Source organism: Calliphora vicina, chromosome 5 (assembly GCF_958450345.1).
Source record: "Calliphora vicina chromosome 5, idCalVici1.1, whole genome shotgun sequence".
Lineage (NCBI taxonomy): Eukaryota > Metazoa > Arthropoda > Insecta > Diptera > Calliphoridae > Calliphora > Calliphora vicina.
In genome coordinates this window covers 71906869-71928757 of record NC_088784.1, presented here as the reverse complement: position 1 = coordinate 71928757, position 21889 = coordinate 71906869, and the positions used below count along the sequence as shown (strand labels likewise).

The window sequence follows — 21889 nt, the reverse complement described above, 5'->3', positions numbered from 1 at the left end:
ATTTCTTCGTTTTTATATTTGTATTCTATCATCAGCTGTTTTCAACATATTCATGTTGGTAGCTCTGAATTTAGTACATATAGAAAACAAGGTTGTATTTCATAAAACATACTTGAAACCAATTCAAAAATGGTTTAAAGTTGTTTTTAATATAAGGTTTGAACGAAAAAACCAACTTTTGCATTAAAACCACTCAGACTTAAAGTTTAAGCAAATAATATAAATCTTTATTTATATTCATTGCTACAAGTAAACTCATAATGAATTCTATCTGGCAATGCTGTAGGACAAAAACGCTTAAACTTACAGAAATGTATGGTAATGGCAACCCTTCGATGATTATTATTCACGTTTTGTTTTGTTTAGTTTTCCATCGTTCTTCTAAATAATCGAGAGTTGTAAGAGAAAAACTTAATTTAACAACAATATTAAATACGCAAATGTTTTGTTGAAGATAGTATTATTTAATAGAAAAACTTGATAAGAATTCTACAAACGTATAATTGAAAAATAAACAATACTATATAGATTATAGGCATTAAATGAAAACAGACCAAACCAAACTATTCATATAACAAAGCAAACAAAAGAATCAAAAAAGACAAAAATATTGATTCATTTATTTTTAAAAAGAAATGAAATAATTGTGTGACGACATAAAAATAAAAGTAAAAATACAAGATTAGTAATTGTGCTCTCATAACCTAAAGAGGGTAATCCCCGAAGAAATCCATAAGCAAACAATAAAATACATTAAACGAGTTGAAATTTTCTCTTCTTGTTCCCATTAGTCAGATTGTTTTGTTTAAGAGTTTGTGAAAGGATACAGAGCCAATTTCTAAATAATGTCTGACGAGGAATCATTTGTTATTTTGGGATCATCTCCCATGTCATCGTTGGAAGTGGATGGTGGGGATACTAAGAATAATTTGAGAACATCATCTTTACAATCCGATACACCAGGCAGCCGTTTTTCATCTTTAAAAAGTAGCCAAATGAGCGATTTGCAAAATGCTCAAGAAATTGTGACACAAGCACGAGATGAAAATCTCATACAGCCAGAGAGGTCCAATCCTGTTATTAGTAGCTTTATAAAATCACGTAAAAGTAGTGCCTCATATATAAAAGACAATGATGAAAGTGATGTAAGGGAATTCCATGATTGTCGTAATATACAGCCAGAAACGGCTGTTTCTGCAATGGGGATACAACCAAAAACTCAAGACATTGAATGGGCTGTCGCACAAATGGCTGAACCAACATTAATAAAATCTAAGACAGATTTTGTACACCGTAAATTGGATGACCCGGTATTTAGGAGCATGATCAAAACAGCAGTAGAAAAAGATATATCTGGCAGTCATTTGTCATATTTAAAAAAGAGTCAGATAATTGATTCACGAAGTGACATACAGCCAGAAATGGCCGATCCAGGTATAAAAATTGCAAAACCAAATCTCATTCAGCCAGAAATGGCTGATCCTACAATAATAATACAACGCAAATCACAAGATAGGCAACAACAATTATGGAGTAGAGAACCGCAGGTCCAAGTAGAAGAAAATATGATGCCATTCAATTTAGAGGACTGTGCTCTAAAATCTCCCCTTGAGCAAAAGCAAGAACAACAATTAGAAAAAAATGTTATACAGGCGACTACTATAAACTCAACAAATGGAATTAGTAGTTTTGTTGAGATCACCAACAACAAATCGACTTCGAGCAGTAATAAATCAACACCCCCATTATCGGTGGACAATAATTTGGCTTCGAGTTTTCTAATGGGAGAAGTCAATGCTGATGTTCTAAAGGTAATACCAAGATAAATAATTAATTATATAACTATTAAAAAACAACTTCAATTAAAAGTTATGAGTAACAAAAATATGAAATTATGAAGAAGTCATTGTCTAATTACATACATATACCTATAATTGTGAAATATTTTACAATTATTTAGCTTATTTCACACTGAATTTAAAATATAATTACGAGCTTTTTAGGCTTCCTACTTTCCCGAAATATTAAAAAATTCCCATTCCGGGGAAATATTAAAAAAATAGGTTCAGTCCCGGAACATTTTTAATACTAAATTAGGCCAACAAACAGTAATATTTTGCAAATAATCGCCTAAAATATTTAAAAAATGCGTAATTATTTTCGAACGAGTAGTTTTTCAAACCGGAATGTACATTAACATTATGAAAATTGGAAGTTTTGCTCGAAAAATTTGTAAACGTTAAAATAATCTCTTGATAATGAATAGTAAACCTAATGACAATGCAATGTTATGTTCGAAAATTCGAATTCAAGTTCGTAAATTCGAACTTATGTTCGAAATTTTTTTAAATCTGATAAAATAATCTCTCAAACATGACGAGATTTTTAAAGACAACTTTTGGTTTTATTTGAGACCTATTTTGTACAATTTCCAAATTTTGAAAGTACAGTATTGGCCATAACTAAAGCACCAACTCAATGAATTTTTTTCATATGGTATTATTTTGTATAAAATCAAAGTTTTAAATATATATTATGTATTCACCCTTATCGTGGTTGTCGTAAATATCTTACGGCTACGACAGTTTCGTACTAGATTAAAGATAAAATGCAAACTGTTTCTTTAATCTATTACCAAGCTGTCGTAGGCGTGAGACGTTTACGCCAACCACAATAAAGGTGATTATTTTCATTTGTTAATATGTTTAGTATTGATAAACAAATACATTCAAAGTTAACCTTTCTATAAGGTAACTTAAAATCCAAAAAATATTTTAAGGTAGAAAATGAAACGGACAAAACTAAAGCACCCTTTCAAGGAAATACTATAAAAAAAGATAGAAGATAATATGTTTTTATGGCGTTTTTCGATATTCCTTCCCAGGCTATTTTAACGTCATGAAAAAAATCGTGAAAATTTCCGATCCTTATTTCAACAATTTTCATGATTTATTTTCATATTAACAATGTGCCACATGTTCTCAATAGGATTGAGATCGGGAGATTGACCAGGCCAATGAAGAACTTGAATCTTATTGCTGTGTAGCCAAGTCTTACAAACTTTGGAGGGGTGCTTATGATCGTTATCCTGTTGGAAGCTCCCTATAATTGGCATCTCTTCACTGGCATAAGGCAACATTACAGCTTTCAATACATCACGGTACATGAACCGATCCATAATCCCATAAATTTTATGATTTGGCCCAAATCCTTGACCAGAAAAGCAACCACAGACCATTGCATTGCCTCCTCCATGTTTAATTGTTCCTTTGCAATACTTAGGAATCAGTCTTCCTCCTTTTGTTCTGCGTACAAGCCTTATTCCAGCGGAACTTTTTAAGTTGTATTTAGATTCGGCAGGGAACAATACTGTCTTTATTTTTTGGACACTCCAGTCGATGTGGGCTTTGGCAAATTTCAGTCTAGCTTTCTTGTTCTTAGCTGATAGAAAATGTTTTTTTTGCTGGTCGTCAGCTGAATAATCGGACTTCTACTACTCTTCTACGGATTGTTCTTTCGCTAAGGCATAATCTTAAACTTGTTCGTACTTGAATAGCTGATGCTGTAGGATCTTTTTGTATTGCTCTTTTGATCAAGGAATCATAACATCGAGTTTTTTTTGCGAACGACTTCCAGAATGCACCGGAGATTTTCGACCAGTCTTAAAAAAATTTGAAACGAGTCTGGAAATAACTGATCTGTTAATTGAATATTTTTTACTAAATTCAATAACATTAATTTTAAATTTACTGGAGTACTTGTTCCTTGTCATTGTTCTTTTCACAACAAACTGTATAAAACTTAAATTTTGCACACTACGTCTTCCTATATTTTTATCTTTTGGAATTTTTAAGTCCATTCATTGTGATTCCCGATAATTCACATTGCAAATATGCCGTACCGAGTCAAATTTTTAAACATCTTATAAGAAAGTGCTTTTGTTTTGTCCGTTGCGTTTTGAGGTTTTATATGATTTATCATTTTAAATTAATTTTTAATAAAATTATCTTTTACTAAATGAATATTAAATGAACATTAACAATATTAGTTAATAAAATATATACAAAATACATACCAAAAAAGCCGTTTTTATCAAAAAAAATTATGATTTGAAAAAATCCATTGATTTTTTAATACCTATATTTTCAGAATATAAGCTTTTTACAATAGCGGTATTCACAATATAGAGGACTTGACCTGGTAATGTAGTAAAAGAGCACAATATCAAAAAACAAAACACATTAGAAATTTAAATGTTTGTCAATAAATAGCTTTTCTGCTTTTTTACTAGGCCAAGTACTCTACATTGTGAATACCGCTAATATGTTTGAAAATTCGAATTTCAATTCAAAATATTCCGGGACATTAAATAAATCTAAAGAACAGAAGGAGAGGAAATATCAGAAATTGAAGTTGAAATTGAGAAAAAAAAATTAATTCAGATATATTGAGGAAATACAGAATAGCAAATTAATATTGAGAAAAAGCCAATTGCAATTATTTAATTTTTCTCAATATTAAATTGGATTTCTCAATTCCAATTTGTATTTTCTCAATATTAATTCGGATTTCTCAATATCAGTTTGTTTCTTCCCAATATTAATTTGTTTTTGTTGAATTTCAATTTGTTATTTCTCAACATTAATTTTGATTTCATGATTTCAATTTGTATTTTCTCAATATTAATTTGATTTTCTCATTATCAATTGCTCAAAGTTGTGAAATTTTCAGTTTTGTTATAGTTTTGTCACTATCATAAAATTTACAATAAGGTAATTAGACACATTTCACTTTTGGTGGACTTGGATTGTGGTCCGACGCAAAGTCAGATAAGAAAATTTGTATTATCATGTTATCATATTTTATGAGTCATATTTTAAGTTACTTTGCTAAATTTTGAAATAAAATTAGTCTATGGTAGTGCTGAATGAAAATGAATGATTCATATTTGATTTTTAATTCATGAATTAAACAAATTTACATGGATTAATTTTGCTCAAAATACCTATGAATGGAATTAAACTTTGAATGAATTTTAAATTCATTGCTTTATCTCTTTCATTTCATTTAAGTAACAAAATAAATATATATATATATGTATATATTTTTTTTTATTTCAGACCAGTGTTTACTCGCAGTTTCCCAGTATATCCATGGAGGCTTGTGCAGAAGATGTTGTTAAATTACAAAACATGGTTACCGAGTACTCTCAGTTGAAAAGTATGTATTTTGTTCAAACTACTTTTTGCTAAATTTATACAAATTTTTTCTTATTTTAGCCACTATTAAAAAAGCGAATAATACAATGAAACAATTTTATAACAATTCATTGCAATGGAAGGAAAAAATGAAGACAATGGAAGAAAAATATAAAAATCGATTGGACGGTTGTCAAAGAGAGATTGAAGTGGTATTTATATAATATTGTCATACTTATTGATGTGTACAATTCATGTTTAGTGATTTTAAACAAAAGGCGTTGCATTCATTTTAAAGTAGCTTGTGTGATTTTTAAGCCAGGGAAGTTCCCTCTTTATATTTGTTTTATATGTATTATTATTATAATACAATATTGTTTTAGATGATTTTTGTAAATCATCGTTTTCTATGGCTCTTTTTGTTTGAATTTATAGGTTCAAAGTATCAAAAGAATTAGTTCTATTAATATTAAAAGCTATTTTATTAATATTAAAAGCTATTTTATTAATATTAAAAGCTATTAACGTTTATACAAATGATAATCTTTTATAGTACGGATTCTCTTACTCTAATAAGAAAACAAATATAAAAGGGGGACTTCCATGGCTTAGAAATCACATAATTTACTTTATAATGAATGCAACGTTTTTTGTTTAAAATCATTAAACATGAATTGTACACATCAATATTTATGACACTATTATAGTTTTCATTTTACAACAACACTTGGTCAAGTACTAAAAAAAATGAGCTAGCAAAAGGAACGTTAATTTTTATTTCATTTTCTTATATTTTTTAAAGTTGCGCAAACAAAATCAAGAATTAGAAAGCAGTTTCAAGAGCCAAATTGAAGCCTTAGAAATTGCGCGTAAAAAGGATCGTGAAGAGACCGTACAAGAAATTTCCGAAAAAAATGCTTTAGTGGAAAATATGAGAGCCCAAATTATAAAATTGGAACAGCAGCAAATGGTAGGTTTCCGCTCTGTGTGTGTTATTCTCCATACATTTAAACATATTTAAATTCACTTAATAAAATTTATATTTTACTTCAAAAGGCCTCGTTTGAATTTGTAGCACAAACTCAAGGCGAGCAGAAAACCGAACAGTTTAATCAAGTTTTTATAACACGACGCGAACACAATGATAAAATTAAACAATTAGAAAGAAAATTATCCGAGATGCTGGCTTCGAATCTAGATTTTAAAGATATAGAGACACAGTATGTAGACGAATTAAATTGCCTGAAAGTGAACTTAGTTGCATCTGAGGAATTGCATAAAAAGTATCGTGCTGAAATTGCCGAGCTCGTAGAGGCCAATAGAAAAGGACAACAACAAATGGTTGAATTAGAAAAATCTATAGAAGAGTTAACCAGGGCGAATGAGCAACAATGTGAACGCATTTCATTGTTGGAACATCAAAATGAAGTGCATCGCAAGGATTTCGAAATGGAGCAGGAAAGTCGCCAGACCGCTGTAAAGGAAAAACAACAAATATTACAAGATTTAAGAAATTTGCAAAGAAAAAATCAAGAACTCATTGAGGAACATCAAAAAATAGCGCAAAGTTATCAGAAAAAGTATTCCTCAGCAGAAGCAATGCAAACATCGCAAATAACTGCCGCTGCAGCAGCCGCTCAAACGTACTTGAATAACCCCCAAAGACCCATACGAGTAAGCACTGTTAGTGATGATTAAAATTGTTTAAAATTTCCATTAAATTCATATTTTACTTTCTCTTTTTTAGGCTTTACCGTCACCATCTACAGCACAGCGAGTTGCACTGCACATGTGTCCTATTTGTAATAAAGCATTCAATTCTTTGAATATTTTGGAAAGTCATGTTCAGGATTGCTTAGATAAAAATTAATTATCAACGTATATCGATAAAATATACATATATAAAAAAATATTTATATTTTTAGGCATGTAGGAGTTATAATCCATGGTAACATGTATTGATTTATGAAATAATAGAAGGGAGATTCTATATCAAAATGTACAAGAGCAAAATTTGTCATCGCCGTTTTGAATGAAATTCAGCATAAATATAGAAATTTACTAGAATCATAAATGCTTGGAACTTGCGTTCTCAAATTATCAACAATATTAAATACCTTAACTAAATTCTAACTAACAAGTGGCTAACTTTTTGTGAGTAAATTTCTATAAGGGAAAGTTTGGTAAGAAATTTCCGAACGGAGTGTGTGTTAGGCATGAAAAAAAACAAAAGCTGTCACGTTATTATGTGTAGAAAGTTGTTTGTATGTAAGTTTAGGTCAAAATTTGTAACTGAATTTTGAACCAAAGACTGGAAAATTCGAAGTTATGTTCGAAAAAATTGTAATATTCAAAAATTCGAACTCATGTTCGAAAAATTTTCAAAGATGTTCAAATAATAAACATGAGTATTCTTAAAAAATACTTTTAGTTTTAATTAAGACCAATTTCATACATTTTCCAATTTCGAACTTAAAAATTTTTGAAAAAACTTAATTCAAAATTTATGAGTTCAAGTTTTTTAAAATATGATCAACAATTCGAATTTAAATTCGAAATATTAGAGGAGCTCTAAATATAAAAATAATAATGGAAAAACATTTTTTAAAAAGCTTTTATTTAATTGCTCTTAAAAGAATAAACTTTAATTTGAATATAATTTTGTCGCCACAAGTCCAGCATCAGAAAAATATTGCAAACAACTTTTATGTCATATAAATTGCATAATGTAATAAATAGTTTGATTTAATCATTTTTACAAATATGTTTTATAATTATTTTATCACATTAGTCTGCAATGCAACACCTCGTTTCCTATAAGTTCTTAAACGCATCACCTTTTTTGTAACACAAATTCTGTGCTTTTTGATATAGATTTTCATGTAGAAAATAAATGTTAGAAATAATAAACTTTGTTAAGACCATTTTGTTTTATTACAGTGTTTTTTAACCCTATAATAAACAAAATAAATCATCATGTAAATAAAAAATTAATTAAATAAAAACTAATATTAAGCATTCAAATAAATGTGTATTGATTTAATAGAAAATGCGATAGTTTATAAAACAAGTAAATATTTTTAGGTAAACAAAATTTATTTTTTTTTCCAAAGTTGTTTTTTCATTTTTTTGAAATTTTTATACCCTTCAGCTTCGTGAGAAGGGTATATAAGTTTGTCATTCCGTTTGTAATTTCTACATTTTTCATTTCCGACCCTATAAAGTATATATATTCTGGATCCTTATAGATAGCGGAGTCGATTAAGCCATGTCCGTCTGTCTGTCTGTCTGTTGAAATCAATTTTCTGAAGGCCCCAGATATCTCCGGGATCCAAATCTTCAACAATTCTGTCAGACATACTTTCGAGAATTTTGCTATTTAAAATCAGCAAAATCCGTCCATAAATAACGGAGATATGGGCAAAAATCCGAGACAACCTCTGAAAATTTCATCAAAAAATACAATGTATTGCATGCTTTGACAAAAAAACAACAAAACGTATGTTTGGATGTGCATGCTTTGCGTATTTTGTTTTTTTTTGTGTTTTGTTTCTTTTGGCGTTGTTGTTGTTTTTTATACAATTAAACGTATGTTTGGATGTGTGTTGGTTTCATTGACAAAAAAACAACAAATCGTATGTTTGGATGTGCATGCTTTGCGTATTTTGTTTTTCTTTTGTGTTTTGTTTCTTTTGGCGTCGTTGTTGTTTTTTATACAATTAAACGTATGTTTGGATGTGTGTTGGTTTCATTGCCTTGCGTATTTTGTTTTTGTTTTTTCTTTTGGTGTTTTGTTTCGTTTGGCGTTGTTGTTGTTTTTTGTGTTCTTGATAAATTTAGAATGCTGTACGCTGAAAGTGGGCAATGTACATACATATATACTAATTATAAAAAATAATAATGCATCCACAACAAAGGTGAAGGGTATATAAGATTCGGCATAGCCGAATATAGCACTCTTACTTGTTTTTTTTTGAATTGCTTTTTTTGAAATTTTAAAAATTTTTTTGTTTAAATTTAAAAATTTTTTTGTTTTTTATTTTTTTTTTAATATTTAGTAAAAAAAACTTTTGGTGAAAAAAAATTCGGTGCAGGTCCAACTTACTATGGTCTTATATACGTCATCTATCATTATATATCCATATTGTCTATATTAATATTAATATTAAGTTATGTAACGCGGTTGCTTTTTCTTATAAAATGTATAGTATTGCCATATTTATATGAAAAAATTTGAAGAATAAACATGTGATTTGACTGAAAAGTATGGCAATGCTAACAAAATTAATCCACTAGTGAGAAACACAATCATTGGTTAAATTCCGGCAAAATATGTTTCAGGATTAATATAACAGCTTGTTAAGCTGAGTTTAACTGACAAGTAAGAAACTAGCTCTTAGTAATCCAGATATAGATAAAAAAAATAGGTAAAAAATCGAGGTTGTCCTGGTTTTTTCTTTATATCTCAGTCATTTGTGGACAGATTTTCTCGATTTTAAATAGCAACCGAGCCGGAGATATTGATGTATGAATCGTGTATGTAAGTTATTTTCACGAAGGTGAAGTGTATAAAAACAATACATAGATCATTAAAACGGGTTGTTCTTTAAATGGGATAGTGGCACGCAGGACTTATGTAGGATGTTTTCGATGATATTGACGAGCTAGAAACAGTAGAATACATTTTGTGTAACTGTCCTAGATTACAGGGTCTCAGACAAAAATATCTGGGTGGACAGATTCCACGATGATAGGGGATATAGCTAGATATGATATAGGCAAGCTTCTAGGATTTATCAGGGGAATTTGCTAGCTATACTTATCATTTCATTTTCGCCTGACTTCTTTCATTTATTTTCTTCTTTACTAGGTCTATTCCTTAAGGCTATCACAATGGATCCAATGGGTCTCCTTTTAATCTAATTTTCAAACATAAACAATAGCCTTACATTTTTCCAATAAAAGACCTACAACAAGGCGCATTGGTTTTCTTTTCTAACTAACACCAGTCTGCAGAACAAATTCTAAAACTATAACACTTACATATGTATATGAAAATATTTGTGCGATTGCATATAAAAGTTTATTTATCTTAAATATTATCAATATATGAATGTGTATAACAATTTATGTAAATTTATATAGTAAGTTATGTATAATTGTTGTTGATAACATAAACATGATAATCATTTACAATTTACTTATAATGGGAGGAGGGGCCAAAGACCAAACTCGCTGTATATCTTGATTAGCCACCAAATTATTTAAAATACGCAAATCTAAAACAAATAAACATAAATAATTAAAGTCTTTAAATAGTTATTAAACATATAAACAAAGAAATCTCACCATTTGTTTTGGCATAATCCTCCAAAATGGAACGTATCGATATAATGGGTACTGCACTATTAATATTCGGATAGACGACATTATCCATTTTGATATTGGACACACAAATACCCATTATGCAACCGTGCTCGTCGAACATGGGACCACCACTTTGGCCAGCCTGTACACAGCCATCGGACATTATGGCAGCTGGGGAATATTTTATAATGCGTCCTTGGAATATCGAAGGATTAAAATCGTATTTTAAATTGAAATTAACGAAATAGGGAAAGCCAGCATTGTAAACAGTTTGACCCAAGCTCGGCTTCGATTGGGCCAAACGTACGCAATAGCGTTCGGGAATGTTGTCGGGTGCGGAAAGCAGAGCCACATCAAATGCTGTGTCGTAGTGTGGATTGCGCCAAAGAACATCGGCTTCAAATTCGCCATCGACACCACGACAAGCTACTTTGGAATTTACCTAGAACAAATTTTGTTTCATTAAGCATCTTGTTAAACAAATTTTAAATTAGTATTCATAGGAATTCACTACTGAAATTTACAAAAAATACTGTCATGAATACTTTACCTGAAATACCACATGAGAACAGGTCAATATAAATCTTTTGTTCTGGACTTTAACTAGAGTACCAGTGCCTTGACTTCCTGCAGCTTCTATAACCACCATGGTGCGTTCCCCTTGAAAAATATAAGGGTTTTATTAAACAATTACAAAATAATTTAGTTACTTTAATTACATGCAAAATTAGATGGCTCTCTTGGCAACATAATAGTGGTTATTTTTATGCCCAATTGATTCATAAAGTCTCTTAGTAGATGTGCAAAGTTAGCTGCCATAGTTATTTGAAGATTTTCATTATTACGTTGAAAAGCCGTGCAAATAATGATACCAATTAAACGCCTAAAGAAAGTTTAATAAAATGTAAATAATTTAATTTTTTTTCACTTGCCAACTTACAATTTATTATTAAACACTGCCGAGCCCTCACAACCCAGTGGCAAATTATTGGACAAAACAAACAGTGAACCATCTTTGCCAATAACATTGGATACTTTGCCAATACTGATGGTCTTGTAGAAATTCTCCATGCCAAATGGTGTGCACATTGCCAGAACATCATCTAGTGGTCTGATGGGATACTTATATCTCAAGTAATGAGCAATATGTTCCAAAAATCTTTCAAAACGTTCGGGGGAATCAGTAGATTTAGCGGGACGCATAGTTAGTATCAGAAATGAGGTTAATAAAACTTCATTATGATCTTTAGTTGTTGAATCATTGAATGTTATGGAATTTAACATTTTGTGCAAATTTCTGGATATTTCCTGGGAACTAAAAATGTAAAGGAGTTTCGCTCGATATCTGGTTAGGATGTGGGGCACGTTGGCATTACGCTCTGTAACGGCTGCTGGTAATTTGCGGCGGTCAAAGGTTACCTGATAACTAAGCGAGTTTAAATGCTGGGCCTCCTCACTTTGGTCATCTTGAGCGTTGATCAATTTACATTGTTGCAGTTTATGTATGATTTTAGTACTGGCGCAAACATTTTCATTAGTGTGATCTGCCACAAATGGTAGCATGGGTCTAACGTAGGGTTTTAAAATGCTGCCAGAAGTAATGATAACTTCATTGTTGATAATTATAGCAGATTGTTTTGTTGTAGGATGATTGGTCACCTCCAATAAGGCGTGACGTATTTTCAGTAACATTTTATTTATATGTAAGTAAAACCAAAAATTGTGCTAAAATTTGATAATCTATTATATTTCTGTATACTTATTAGAAATTTCATTTATTTTTATTACCGTTTTCTAATAAATATTTTGCAAACTCGTTATCATTCCAGAAAGTCCATAAGTCCAAGCATATTTAGCAGTCTTTGCAGTGTTAAATATTTTTTCAATACACCATTTTAACTAGATTTTCTAGTTCAATAAAAACAAATACAAATTAATTATTATTATTTATTTACGAATGTTTTAATTTATAATGAAATAGAAAAGAATTTTGTGAAAATGTATGCAAATTATTAGTTCAATAAATTGTTTGTTTTGTTTATGTCTTTCTATTTTTTCTTTGTTTATCTTAATATTTTTCTTTCACAATATACTGTTATCAACAGGAGCGTAACAACTCTGTTATAGCTTAACTTTATTATGTTAAGTTAATTCAAAATAGTGTTACCATGCCTATACACATATTTTACTCAACTAACGGTAAATAAGTACACAAATATGTAGAAAATAGATAAAATCTAATAAAACAGTTTAGATTAATTTGATTGTAATGCAAATTTACTTACAAAGAACAATAAAGTATTTTTCTTTACTGTTATACACAAGATGTTTCTATACAAAATACAAATAAATATACACAGAATTCGGAACAAATCAAGATTCCAGTAATAGTTTAAATTTGTCTGATAATGTTTTCTGAAATGTCGGCATTCGGCCGGGCGAAGGGACTTAAATATCTGGGTGCTTCGTAAAATTCACTGTTTCTGTATATCAAAACTGTCTGAAATAAAAAGGAATTTTTGGTTCACAATGTTAATAAACAGTATCATATTATTTATTATATAAGAGATATTTTGAAGCACTATTCAATGATATCCAAAATGATCAGATCATTTTCTAAATATGTGGGAAATTTACTATTATTGACATTAAATTTCTATAACTTTTAAACTAAGAGAAAGCCTGTAATTCTTCAGCTATAGCGGAAAATCTGAATATTAACGAAAATAATTATGAAACTTAAACTCTAATTAAATTACAGAATATTCCAATTATGTTTCAGAGGTATCTATTTGTATATCAGAAAATTCTAATAGAAATACAACGCTACATTAACTGACGACATTTTAGCGATTTTTCATATAATTATGTCTTGGCAACCATATACTACACAGATGTTAAAAGTATACAAAAACAACAAATCATTTGTTTACTTATAAATTCGTTGCTAAATAATAGAAAATAATTGTAATAAAATGCTAAAATCATTGTTACTAATATGTTTAATAACTTCCCTAGTTGCTGGTGTAGATCACGACTGTACAAGTTTATTGATGGGACAGTTTCTATGTCCAGATCCCAGTAAACATCAAATTGATCCAAAAACTCAACAATTCTACGGTTGTCAACAAACTGGAGTGGCCAAAGGTAAGATTTCTTTCAGCACATTCTGCTTTTAAAAACTTATAGCTAATTGTTCTTATAGTATGGTGTGTGGCGGCCGACGGTATAGTTTGTATGGGTACAAATAATAATACTTTCACCAAAGAATTACCCTGTAAATGGACGTAAGTTTTATGGCCTGTACAAATTAATTACAACTTTAATATTTGATTTTTCTTTTAGTAATGGTTATCATTTGGACACAGTTTTATTACTTTCCGTGTTTACTGGCATGTTTGGTTTAGATCGTTTCTATTTGGGTTACTATGGCATGGGCTTGCTGAAGGCTTGCACTTTGGGTGGTTTCTTTATTGGACAACTGGTCGATATTATACTGATTGCCTTACAAATTGTTCGACCGGCCGATGGTTCTCATTATATTATACCATATTATGGAGCCGGTGTCGATATTATAAGAAGTAATAATGAAACATATCGAGTGCCTCGGGATGATTGGTGAACTAATGCTTCGATTAATCTGTGAAAGAAGAGAATTAAGGACTGTTCAATAAAGTTTGAATATATTAAAATTTAAAAGAAATAACTGTAATATGCGATTGTGCTGTAAGACACACAAATAAAATATGAGTTGAAAACTGGAGATTGTGTTTTTGGATTTAAAATATAATACCTAAAACATAGATGACAACTAGATAGGTAACTGAGAGCCAATAACCATAGAGAAACATACTGCGGAAAAAAGTGCTTACCGATTCTGTGACTCCACTAACCAATCCTTTTGGCTAAAACTGGATGCAAAGGCAACCAAAACACTAATTGGGTTGGATAGGTCTAGTCTCAGAATTCCAGTAGGAGTGATAACCGGTTACTGCTCAAATGGGGCCTTTATAGATAAATGTGATAATAGCTCACAGGGTGTAGGGTGTCTGGGGATGTAGAGGAGTTGAAGACTGTAGAGCACATTATGTGCAACTGCCTAAGACTACAGTCATAGATTTAAATGGCTAGGCAACAGATTTTACATGGTGTTTTGTTGATGGGCAAGAGACTTGCGCAACTAAATTGCCTAGTGTGAAAGGGGTCCTACATAGATGTCGTGAAGACACCCGCTATTCCTTTAACGGCAGCCTTGTTATCAGTAATACCCCAAAGTTCTCAATATAGAAACCTCCACCGACCCTATTGGCCCTTTTAGAGCTGTCAGTATATGTCCTTTGTTAGGGGGAAGAGACCGCGCTGCCATAAATCCCTGGTCGGGATTATAATATGGAAAAGCCTATCGATAAAAAGTTGTTGATGTAATCATAGTAATTCAGTATCTTATAATGCCCAAGCCAGCATTCAGTCTCATAGCTGAGTTGAGAGCCATTTTTATCACCATCAGATTAACTTGTAACCAGTTTAAAATAGTAAAAAGTGGCTTAGAGGAGGTAGACTTTATAGCGCCTGTAATCAGTATCGAGATAGTCATATTTGAAGGATATTCTACAGTGAATAATTTGATTCGAAAATTATTCGAATTTGTATGCTTTATATGCATGTATATGGAATTTCGTAATCGATTTCTTTTGAATCGAATTGCACAATAACCCCTCTGTTGCTCGATAAGACCAAGAGTGGAAAATCTCTACTGCCGGCTATATGGAATAAGTGGATATTTACCTTATGCCGAATATACCTAACATCAATAGTAAAATGAACTATGATATTAGATGAAGTATATGGTTTGAATTACTTTTTGGCTTTGTTAAACTTATTTGATTGAGCTAAAGCTGGCCACACACGGAATGATTTGTTCGCCTGATTTGTGATTGAAAATTTTCAATTACTTGTGATTTTGTGCGCGCACAGCCCCATTAATAAGTCGAACACGAACAAATCGCATTCACAAATCACCCGTGTGTGGGCAGCTTAAGCTAATTTTACCTCGACTTTTTTTTAAGTGTATTCTTAAAAAAACGCAACAACTGAACAGGGTTCTCTGTGGTTTTTAAATTTAGGAACCTTGTTATCAATATGTGTGAATAACCATCATCAAGAAGAAGATTTTATTTGTAAACAAATTTTTGTTTTAGCATTCTCGTTATTTACACATTAATATTTAAAATGTTTGGGTCAGTTGCGATATATTTTAATTATGACTCCAGTGAAAGTGATAACGAAGAGAAACCTGAACAGGACGATCCTACCTTAACTAATATGAATTCTCAGAATACCCAACAAGTTCTATCAAAACAACAAAATAATGTTTCCAACAATGAAAAGACGGAAGATATGCCTTTGCATATTAAGAATTTGCGAGATGCTTCAAATATCCTGGAGCTTTCAGAAGAACGGTACGATTAATAATAAGTAAATTTGTTTAGATTTTTAATAAATCCTTTTTATTTCAGATTTATTCGAACTTTTAGAATAAACAAGGAAGCTTTTTCCATGTTACTGGAGGAAATAACACCAAAAATGAAAACAACATACAGAGTTACTCACATGCCTACACCAATTAAACTTGCAAGGTTTTTAGCATTTATTGCGAGTGGTGGCCAAAAAGCTTTCGATAGTGAATATGAGACTTCCATGTCAAAATCCCAAGTGTCTAAAATAATATGCGAAATGTTAGACATCTTTCAGGAACATTTGTATTCAAAGTGGGTGCAATTAGATCGAAACCAAGAAGATGAAAACGTGACAAAAGAACAAGTTTACAATAGTACTGGAATACCGGGAGTAGTAGGATGCGTTGATAATACACATATACGGATAAAGACACCAGACAAGCAGGTGAAACATCTTTACAACAACTCTAAAGGGTTTTATAGCTTGAATGTGATGGTAGTGAGTAAAGGAAAATAAATATTAACACGTACATACAACTTTAGAAAGCTATTTATTTTAGATCTGTGATTATAATATGGTCATAACACATGTAGACGCTAGTCAACCGGGAACTTATCAAGATGCATACGTTTGGGAGCAGAGCTTTGCAGATAGCTACTTCAGCACAAATTACTCAGAGGGGAAATGCAATACTTGGCTTCTTGGTAAGTTTTCAATTTGTTTTTGTTTATCCATGCACCTTTAATACAGATATAACAACTTAAATATTTTTGTAAATAGGTGATTCTGCTTATAAATTGCTTCCATACTTGTTGACTCCTTATAGAAATCCTGTAGAACCAAATCACAAATTATTCAATCAAAAACACTCCAAGACAAGAAATATAATTAAGCAGTGTTTGCATTTATTAAAAAACCGTTTCAGCTGCCTAATAGCTTCCACAGGGTTGCAATACACTCCGGAAAAGGCTGTAAAAATTGTAATCGCTTGTTGCATCTTGCATAATATCTGTATAAAATATAAACACTATTGGCAGCCTTCTAATAATACATTAGAAGATATTGATAATGATGAAGTTGATGCAATAGAAATGTTTCCTGAAGAATGCACAGAGTCCAATTACATAAGAGATGAAATTGCTGCGTCTCTAGCACAGTGGGTTCCGCCTACCAAAACATCTCAGAATCTAGAACATCATTGCGCTTATAACAGCATGGATATTCGTTTAAATTTTAAGAATTTACGAGATGCTACAAATGTCCTGGAGCTACCAGAGGACAAGCAAGTTCAACAGTCAACAAATTTATTCAGATTTTAAAGAATATTTTATTTTGTTTCAGATTTATTAAGACTTTTAGAATCAACAAGGAGATATTTTCTATGCTACTTGAAGAAATAACACAAAAACTGAAAGTTACATATAGAAGTACACACACTCCAGCACCAATTAAGCTTGCAACGTTTTTAGCATTTATAGCGTCGGGTGCACAAAAATCATCTGATGGCACTGAATATCCCTCAAAGTCTCTAGTGTCTAAAATAATATGTGAAATGTTAGACATCTTCGAAGAACACTTATATCCCAAGTGGGTAAAATTCGAAAAGAACCAAGAAGATGAAAACCTAACAAAAGAGTATTTCTACAATAAAACTGGAATAGCCGGTATAGTAGGTTGCGTTGCTAATACACAAGTAAGAATAAAGACTCCCGCCAAAGAGGTGAGGCATCTTTACAAAAATAGTAAAGGTTATTCAAGTTTGAACGTGATGCTGGTGAGTACAGTAAGAATATAAGTACAGGGTAATTTTTTAAGCTTTACGTCTTAGATATGTGATCATAATATGGCCATAACATATGTAGACGCTAATCAACCGGGATCTTTTAACAATGCCTACGTTTGGGACCACAGTTCTGCAGATAATTACTTGAGAACTAATTATTTAAATGGAAAAGTAAATACTTGGGTAATTGGTAAATACTACAACATATTTCATTTACTATTGAATATTAATAGTTGTGATTCCTCAGGTAATTCCACTTATAAGTTATTACCCTATATGATGACTCCCTATAGAAATCAAATCAGCGACCATCAACAGTTATTTAATGAAAAACACTGGGAAATAAGAGATATTACAAAGCAGTGTATTAATATTATGAAAAATCGTTTTAGGTGCTTAATTACGCCCACAGGTTTGCAATATATTCCGGAGAAAGCTGTGAAAATTGTAATCACTTGTTGCATCCTGCATAATATTTGTATAGCATATAAGCAAAATTGGCAGCCTTGTGATACTTGTGGCGACGATATTGTCAATGAAGGCGATATGGGCACAATTGAAACGACTGGCGACGAATGCGCTCTATCTAACTTTATAAGAGATGAAATTGCGAGAAACTTGTATTGTTTACAAACAAATTCGTTTGTTTCATAATAAAGTTTTTATGTATGTCTTTATGTTTATAAAAAAAACTTTTGTTTTAAATATAGGGACGAAACCATAGAGAATTATACACCGAGACGAAACACTTCGTTTGGTAAACCAAAAATAAAACATATCATATACAACAACTAAATACATTGAACAAATCTTTTGATCTAGAATAATACATATACATATCAACCCCTTTGCGCGAAATTATCGTATGATACATTTTTACATTGTAAAATATTGTACCGATATTCGCTGTTTTTCGAATCTCAATTTTTAAAAATTTTGTTAAACAAATATCAGAATTTTTTGTTCATCACATTATTGAGATCATAATCAAAAAATGTCTAAATTCGCTAATAACTTGGCCAATAATCGTTTAAACAAAAAAAGGAGCTCGATCTGTGATCACTAATATTTCTGACCAAAAATCGAAATTTTTATATAAAAACTCATAATATCTAAATTCGTTAATAACTTGGCCAATAAGCGTTTAATCATATTTCTGAACAAAAATCGATTTTTTGTATAAAAACTCAGAATATATAAATTCGTTAATAACTTGGCCAATAAGCGTTTAATCAAGAAAATCAGCTCGATCTGTGATCACTCATATTTCTGAACAAAAATCGATTTTTTGTATAAAAACTCAAAATATCTAAATTCGTTAAAAACTTGGCCAATAAGCGTTTAATCAAGAAAAGGAGCTCGATCTGTGATCACTCAAAATTCTGGGCAAAAATCGAAATTTTTATATAAAAACTCAAAATATCTAAATCCGTCAATAACTTGGCCAATAAGCGTTTAATCAAGAAAAGGAGCTCGATCTGTGATCAATCATATTTCTGACCAAAAATCGAAATTTTTATATAAAAACTCAAAATATTTAAATTTGTTAATAACTTGGACAATAAGCGTTTAATCAAGAAAAGGAACTCGATCTGTGATCACACATATTTCTAATCTAATATATTTCAGGCCAAAAATCGATTTTTAATATAAAAACTCAAAATATCTAAATTCGTTAATAACTTGGCCAATCAGCGTTTAATCAAGAAAAGCAGCTCGATCTGTGATCACTCACATTTCTAGTCAAAAATCGCTTTTTTAAATAAAAACTCAAAATATTTAATTTCGTTAATAACTTTTAATTCAAGGCCTCTCATCTTCAATTAGTATGGTACCAAATTTCCCTGCTTTTGGATAAATCCTGTTGCTTGCAAACGTTTTGAATTTTCAGCTTGAGCAGCTCCCAACGATTTTGCAAGCTCTTGAAGCGTTTGACAACAACCTTTATGTGGTAATGCCTCCAATTCTTGGTCTTCAAACTTGTTTGGGTGGCTTGACAGATCTTTGTCTTCCGTGTTAAAATCACCACTTCTGAACCGAACAAACAATCACGTTAAAACTGAAGCACAGTGGTTTAAAAACTTTTTTGGAAATAATTCGGTATCTTGGGATAAACGCTTTTAATATAAGTATTTGATATTGTTGAAAACATTATGACTTGAGGATTGATATTTTAGTAAAATTAAATAATTTTATAAAATTTTAAAAACTAAAAAAAATCATATGGTGATTTTGCACGAATAAAAATATAAAATTTGAATTAATGTAAAATTTTAACAATTAAAGATATCATAACAAAATTTGGAACCAATATAGATTCAAATATCCTTAAATCAATGTCATTAGAAATTTTGAATTTTTTTATTTTCAAATACTGAATTTCCTAAAAGGGGGAAAATGTGTTCCAAAAACTGAGTTTTTTTTAGAAAAGTACCTACTGTGACGTTATTTACCGTGTGATAGTAAAAAGACTTAGTAGGCATTTACGAAACATATTTGGTTATACAAATATGTAGCTTTTTCGTGGATCGGTGCTTTGCCTTTTTAGAATTTTTTACTCAAACCGAATTTTTTTTTAAATTGGCCAAGTTTGGATAGGGCCAAGTTTGGATGTCCGCTTAAGTGAGCCAAATTTTTCTTTACACGCTTTTGCATTAAGTTATCTTTCCGGATCATATAAAAATTCTATATAGTCCCAAAGAAATTTTTTTTCTACAAAAGAAAAAATATATGGGCTTTTTTTGGGAAAAAAATTTAAAAAATACGTCCCTGCGTGTAACTTTTTACAGGGATGAGATAACTGTTAGCAAGTTATTTTTATTTTATTTAGAATGTTATCGCCAATATAGCTGATATTTTAAAAATAAATTTCGACCCTCCGTAGGCCCGCCATATCTAAAAAACCATAAAAAGATCGAGCAAAATTAAAAAAAATAAATCAATAAATTTGAATATCTCTTCAACTAATAGAGAAAACCTACACTTGTAAGCGTATTTTTGTATATCTTCTCAAGGACTATTTATATTCAAAATCAGCACATTCGGATCATAAATGGAATTTGGCGATTTTTTTTTTAAAATTTGAGACCCGAGGTGATCAACTTTGAGGGGCTACGCACTGACCCCCATTAGAGCTAGGAAGATGAACAAACGTAAATCAACTCGAAAACACCTCAGCTCAAACCACGTGAAATTTCGTAACAATATCTCCAATAGTTCCCAAGATACCGAATTATTTCCGAAAAAAAAGTTTTTAAACCACTGTGCGATGGTAGCTTAGCAATGAGAATTCGTTTGTTTACGAATGCGAGAATTAGCTGTCATCAGTGGATAATGTTTGATGTGTTATCTTGTGCAGAACTCTAGAACAGATTCAAATAATCATACGTCATGGTGCACAAATGAACAGTTTTTGAGTTATTCGCTAATTTGTCATTTGTAGTCTCTAAAGATACGCTCAAAAAAGGTAAATATTTACTTATAAAAAGCGTAACCACTATTTTAAGCACAAATATGTTTGACATTGTTTACTCTTACAAGGCTTTTGTAAAAGCAAACAGCATCCAATAAAATAAGACTAAATATTGACTGTGATATAGATGAATGTTTTTTCTCAAAAAAAATACCTAACAATATACTAAATTTAAATACATCTGTAATTACCATGACATTACAAAAACATTTTAAACTTCAGCTGTTATAATTCAATACAGGTGTACGTGTTTACAACAATTACTGTAGCGTATTGTTTAAATCACATTTATTGAAATAATTAAGTTTTGTTTTTTCTTTTCATTTATTTTTTAATATTCATTTGATTTACACATACGCACTTAAAATAATGTATGAGTACGAGTGAGTATTTATCGGCAACACCATCTCATTTGTTCGAATTTAAATTACAATCATTATTAATTACTTCGATTTCAATTATTTATTACATTAATGTCCAAACACCTCATTCCCACTTCACATATCTATGTACTTGTTTGTAATACTTATGTATGTAGTATGGTTTTGTTTTTGTATGTTTGAAAAAACAAAATCGGTTTGCGCGCGCACACACTCTGAATGTGAAACTATT

The 21889-nt window shown here is 30.8% G+C and overlaps 4 protein-coding genes and 1 long non-coding RNA gene across 6 annotated transcripts; 4 read left to right on the top strand and 1 right to left on the bottom strand.

Moving 5' to 3' along the window:
• The first annotated feature begins 392 nt into the window (after nt 1-392).
• On the top strand, nt 393-8226 carry key (kenny). 2 transcript variants are annotated; one of them, XM_065512298.1, is made up of 6 exons: nt 393-1811; nt 5121-5220; nt 5280-5410; nt 6001-6168; nt 6255-6872; nt 6946-8226. In XM_065512298.1, exons 1-6 carry the CDS (start codon nt 846-848, stop codon nt 7066-7068), a joined length of 2106 nt encoding a protein of 701 aa, XP_065368370.1. In that variant the 5' UTR covers nt 393-845; the 3' UTR covers nt 7069-8226. The 2 variants fall into 2 exon arrangements, with proteins under 2 accessions (XP_065368370.1, XP_065368369.1); XM_065512297.1 differs by having other exon boundaries at nt 6255-6881.
• Nucleotides 8227-10258: 2032 nt separating this feature from the next.
• Nucleotides 10259-12372, bottom strand: LOC135960992 (peroxisomal leader peptide-processing protease). Its single transcript, XM_065512424.1, has 6 exons — nt 12354-12372; nt 11506-12290; nt 11285-11448; nt 11116-11225; nt 10548-11007; nt 10259-10477 (listed from the first exon to the last, which is right to left on the bottom strand). The coding sequence occupies exons 2-6, from the start codon at nt 12255-12257 to the stop codon at nt 10389-10391; spliced, it is 1575 nt and encodes a 524-aa protein (XP_065368496.1). The 5' UTR covers nt 12258-12290; nt 12354-12372; the 3' UTR covers nt 10259-10388.
• Nucleotides 12373-13491: 1119 nt separating this feature from the next.
• bisc (biscotti) lies at nt 13492-14328 on the top strand. Its single transcript, XM_065511801.1, has 3 exons — nt 13492-13712; nt 13771-13852; nt 13911-14328. The coding sequence occupies exons 1-3, from the start codon at nt 13541-13543 to the stop codon at nt 14185-14187; spliced, it is 531 nt and encodes a 176-aa protein (XP_065367873.1). The 5' UTR covers nt 13492-13540; the 3' UTR covers nt 14188-14328.
• Nucleotides 14329-16154: 1826 nt separating this feature from the next.
• LOC135962399 (uncharacterized) lies at nt 16155-16971 on the top strand. The gene is made up of 3 exons (XR_010576650.1): nt 16155-16520; nt 16582-16726; nt 16803-16971. It is a non-coding gene; the product is annotated as an uncharacterized LOC135962399 (long non-coding RNA).
• A 398-nt stretch (nt 16972-17369) lies between these two features.
• Nucleotides 17370-18497, top strand: LOC135961689 (putative nuclease HARBI1). Its single transcript, XM_065513227.1, has 3 exons — nt 17370-17796; nt 17851-17995; nt 18053-18497. The coding sequence occupies exons 1-3, from the start codon at nt 17404-17406 to the stop codon at nt 18457-18459; spliced, it is 945 nt and encodes a 314-aa protein (XP_065369299.1). The 5' UTR covers nt 17370-17403; the 3' UTR covers nt 18460-18497.
• The last annotated feature ends 3392 nt before the right edge of the window (nt 18498-21889 follow it).

Bases quoted from the DNA above. Each gene is read 5' to 3' on its own strand.
- LOC135961689 (XM_065513227.1), top strand. From the start codon at position 17,404: ATGCTACTTGAAGAAATAACACAAAAACTGAAAGTTACATATAGAAGT. The intron at 17,797-17,850 runs GTGAGTACAGTA...TTTACGTCTTAG, and splicing joins CAAGTTTGAACGTGATGCTG to ATATGTGATCATAATATGGC. The intron at 17,996-18,052 runs GTAAATACTACA...GTGATTCCTCAG, and splicing joins AGTAAATACTTGGGTAATTG to GTAATTCCACTTATAAGTTA.
- LOC135960992 (XM_065512424.1), bottom strand. From the start codon at position 12,257: ATGTTACTGAAAATACGTCACGCCTTATTGGAGGTGACCAATCATCCT. The intron at 11,226-11,284 runs GTAATTAAAGTA...ATATTTTTCAAG, and splicing joins AGAGCCATCTAATTTTGCAT to GGGAACGCACCATGGTGGTT. The intron at 10,478-10,547 runs GTGAGATTTCTT...TATTTGTTTTAG, and splicing joins GGATTATGCCAAAACAAATG to ATTTGCGTATTTTAAATAAT.
- bisc (XM_065511801.1), top strand. From the start codon at position 13,541: ATGCTAAAATCATTGTTACTAATATGTTTAATAACTTCCCTAGTTGCT. The intron at 13,713-13,770 runs GTAAGATTTCTT...TTGTTCTTATAG, and splicing joins ACAAACTGGAGTGGCCAAAG to TATGGTGTGTGGCGGCCGAC. The intron at 13,853-13,910 runs GTAAGTTTTATG...TTTTTCTTTTAG, and splicing joins GAATTACCCTGTAAATGGAC to TAATGGTTATCATTTGGACA.
- key (XM_065512297.1), top strand. From the start codon at position 846: ATGTCTGACGAGGAATCATTTGTTATTTTGGGATCATCTCCCATGTCA. The intron at 1,812-5,120 runs GTAATACCAAGA...TTTTTATTTCAG, and splicing joins TCAATGCTGATGTTCTAAAG to ACCAGTGTTTACTCGCAGTT. The intron at 6,169-6,254 runs GTAGGTTTCCGC...TTACTTCAAAAG, and splicing joins AATTGGAACAGCAGCAAATG to GCCTCGTTTGAATTTGTAGC.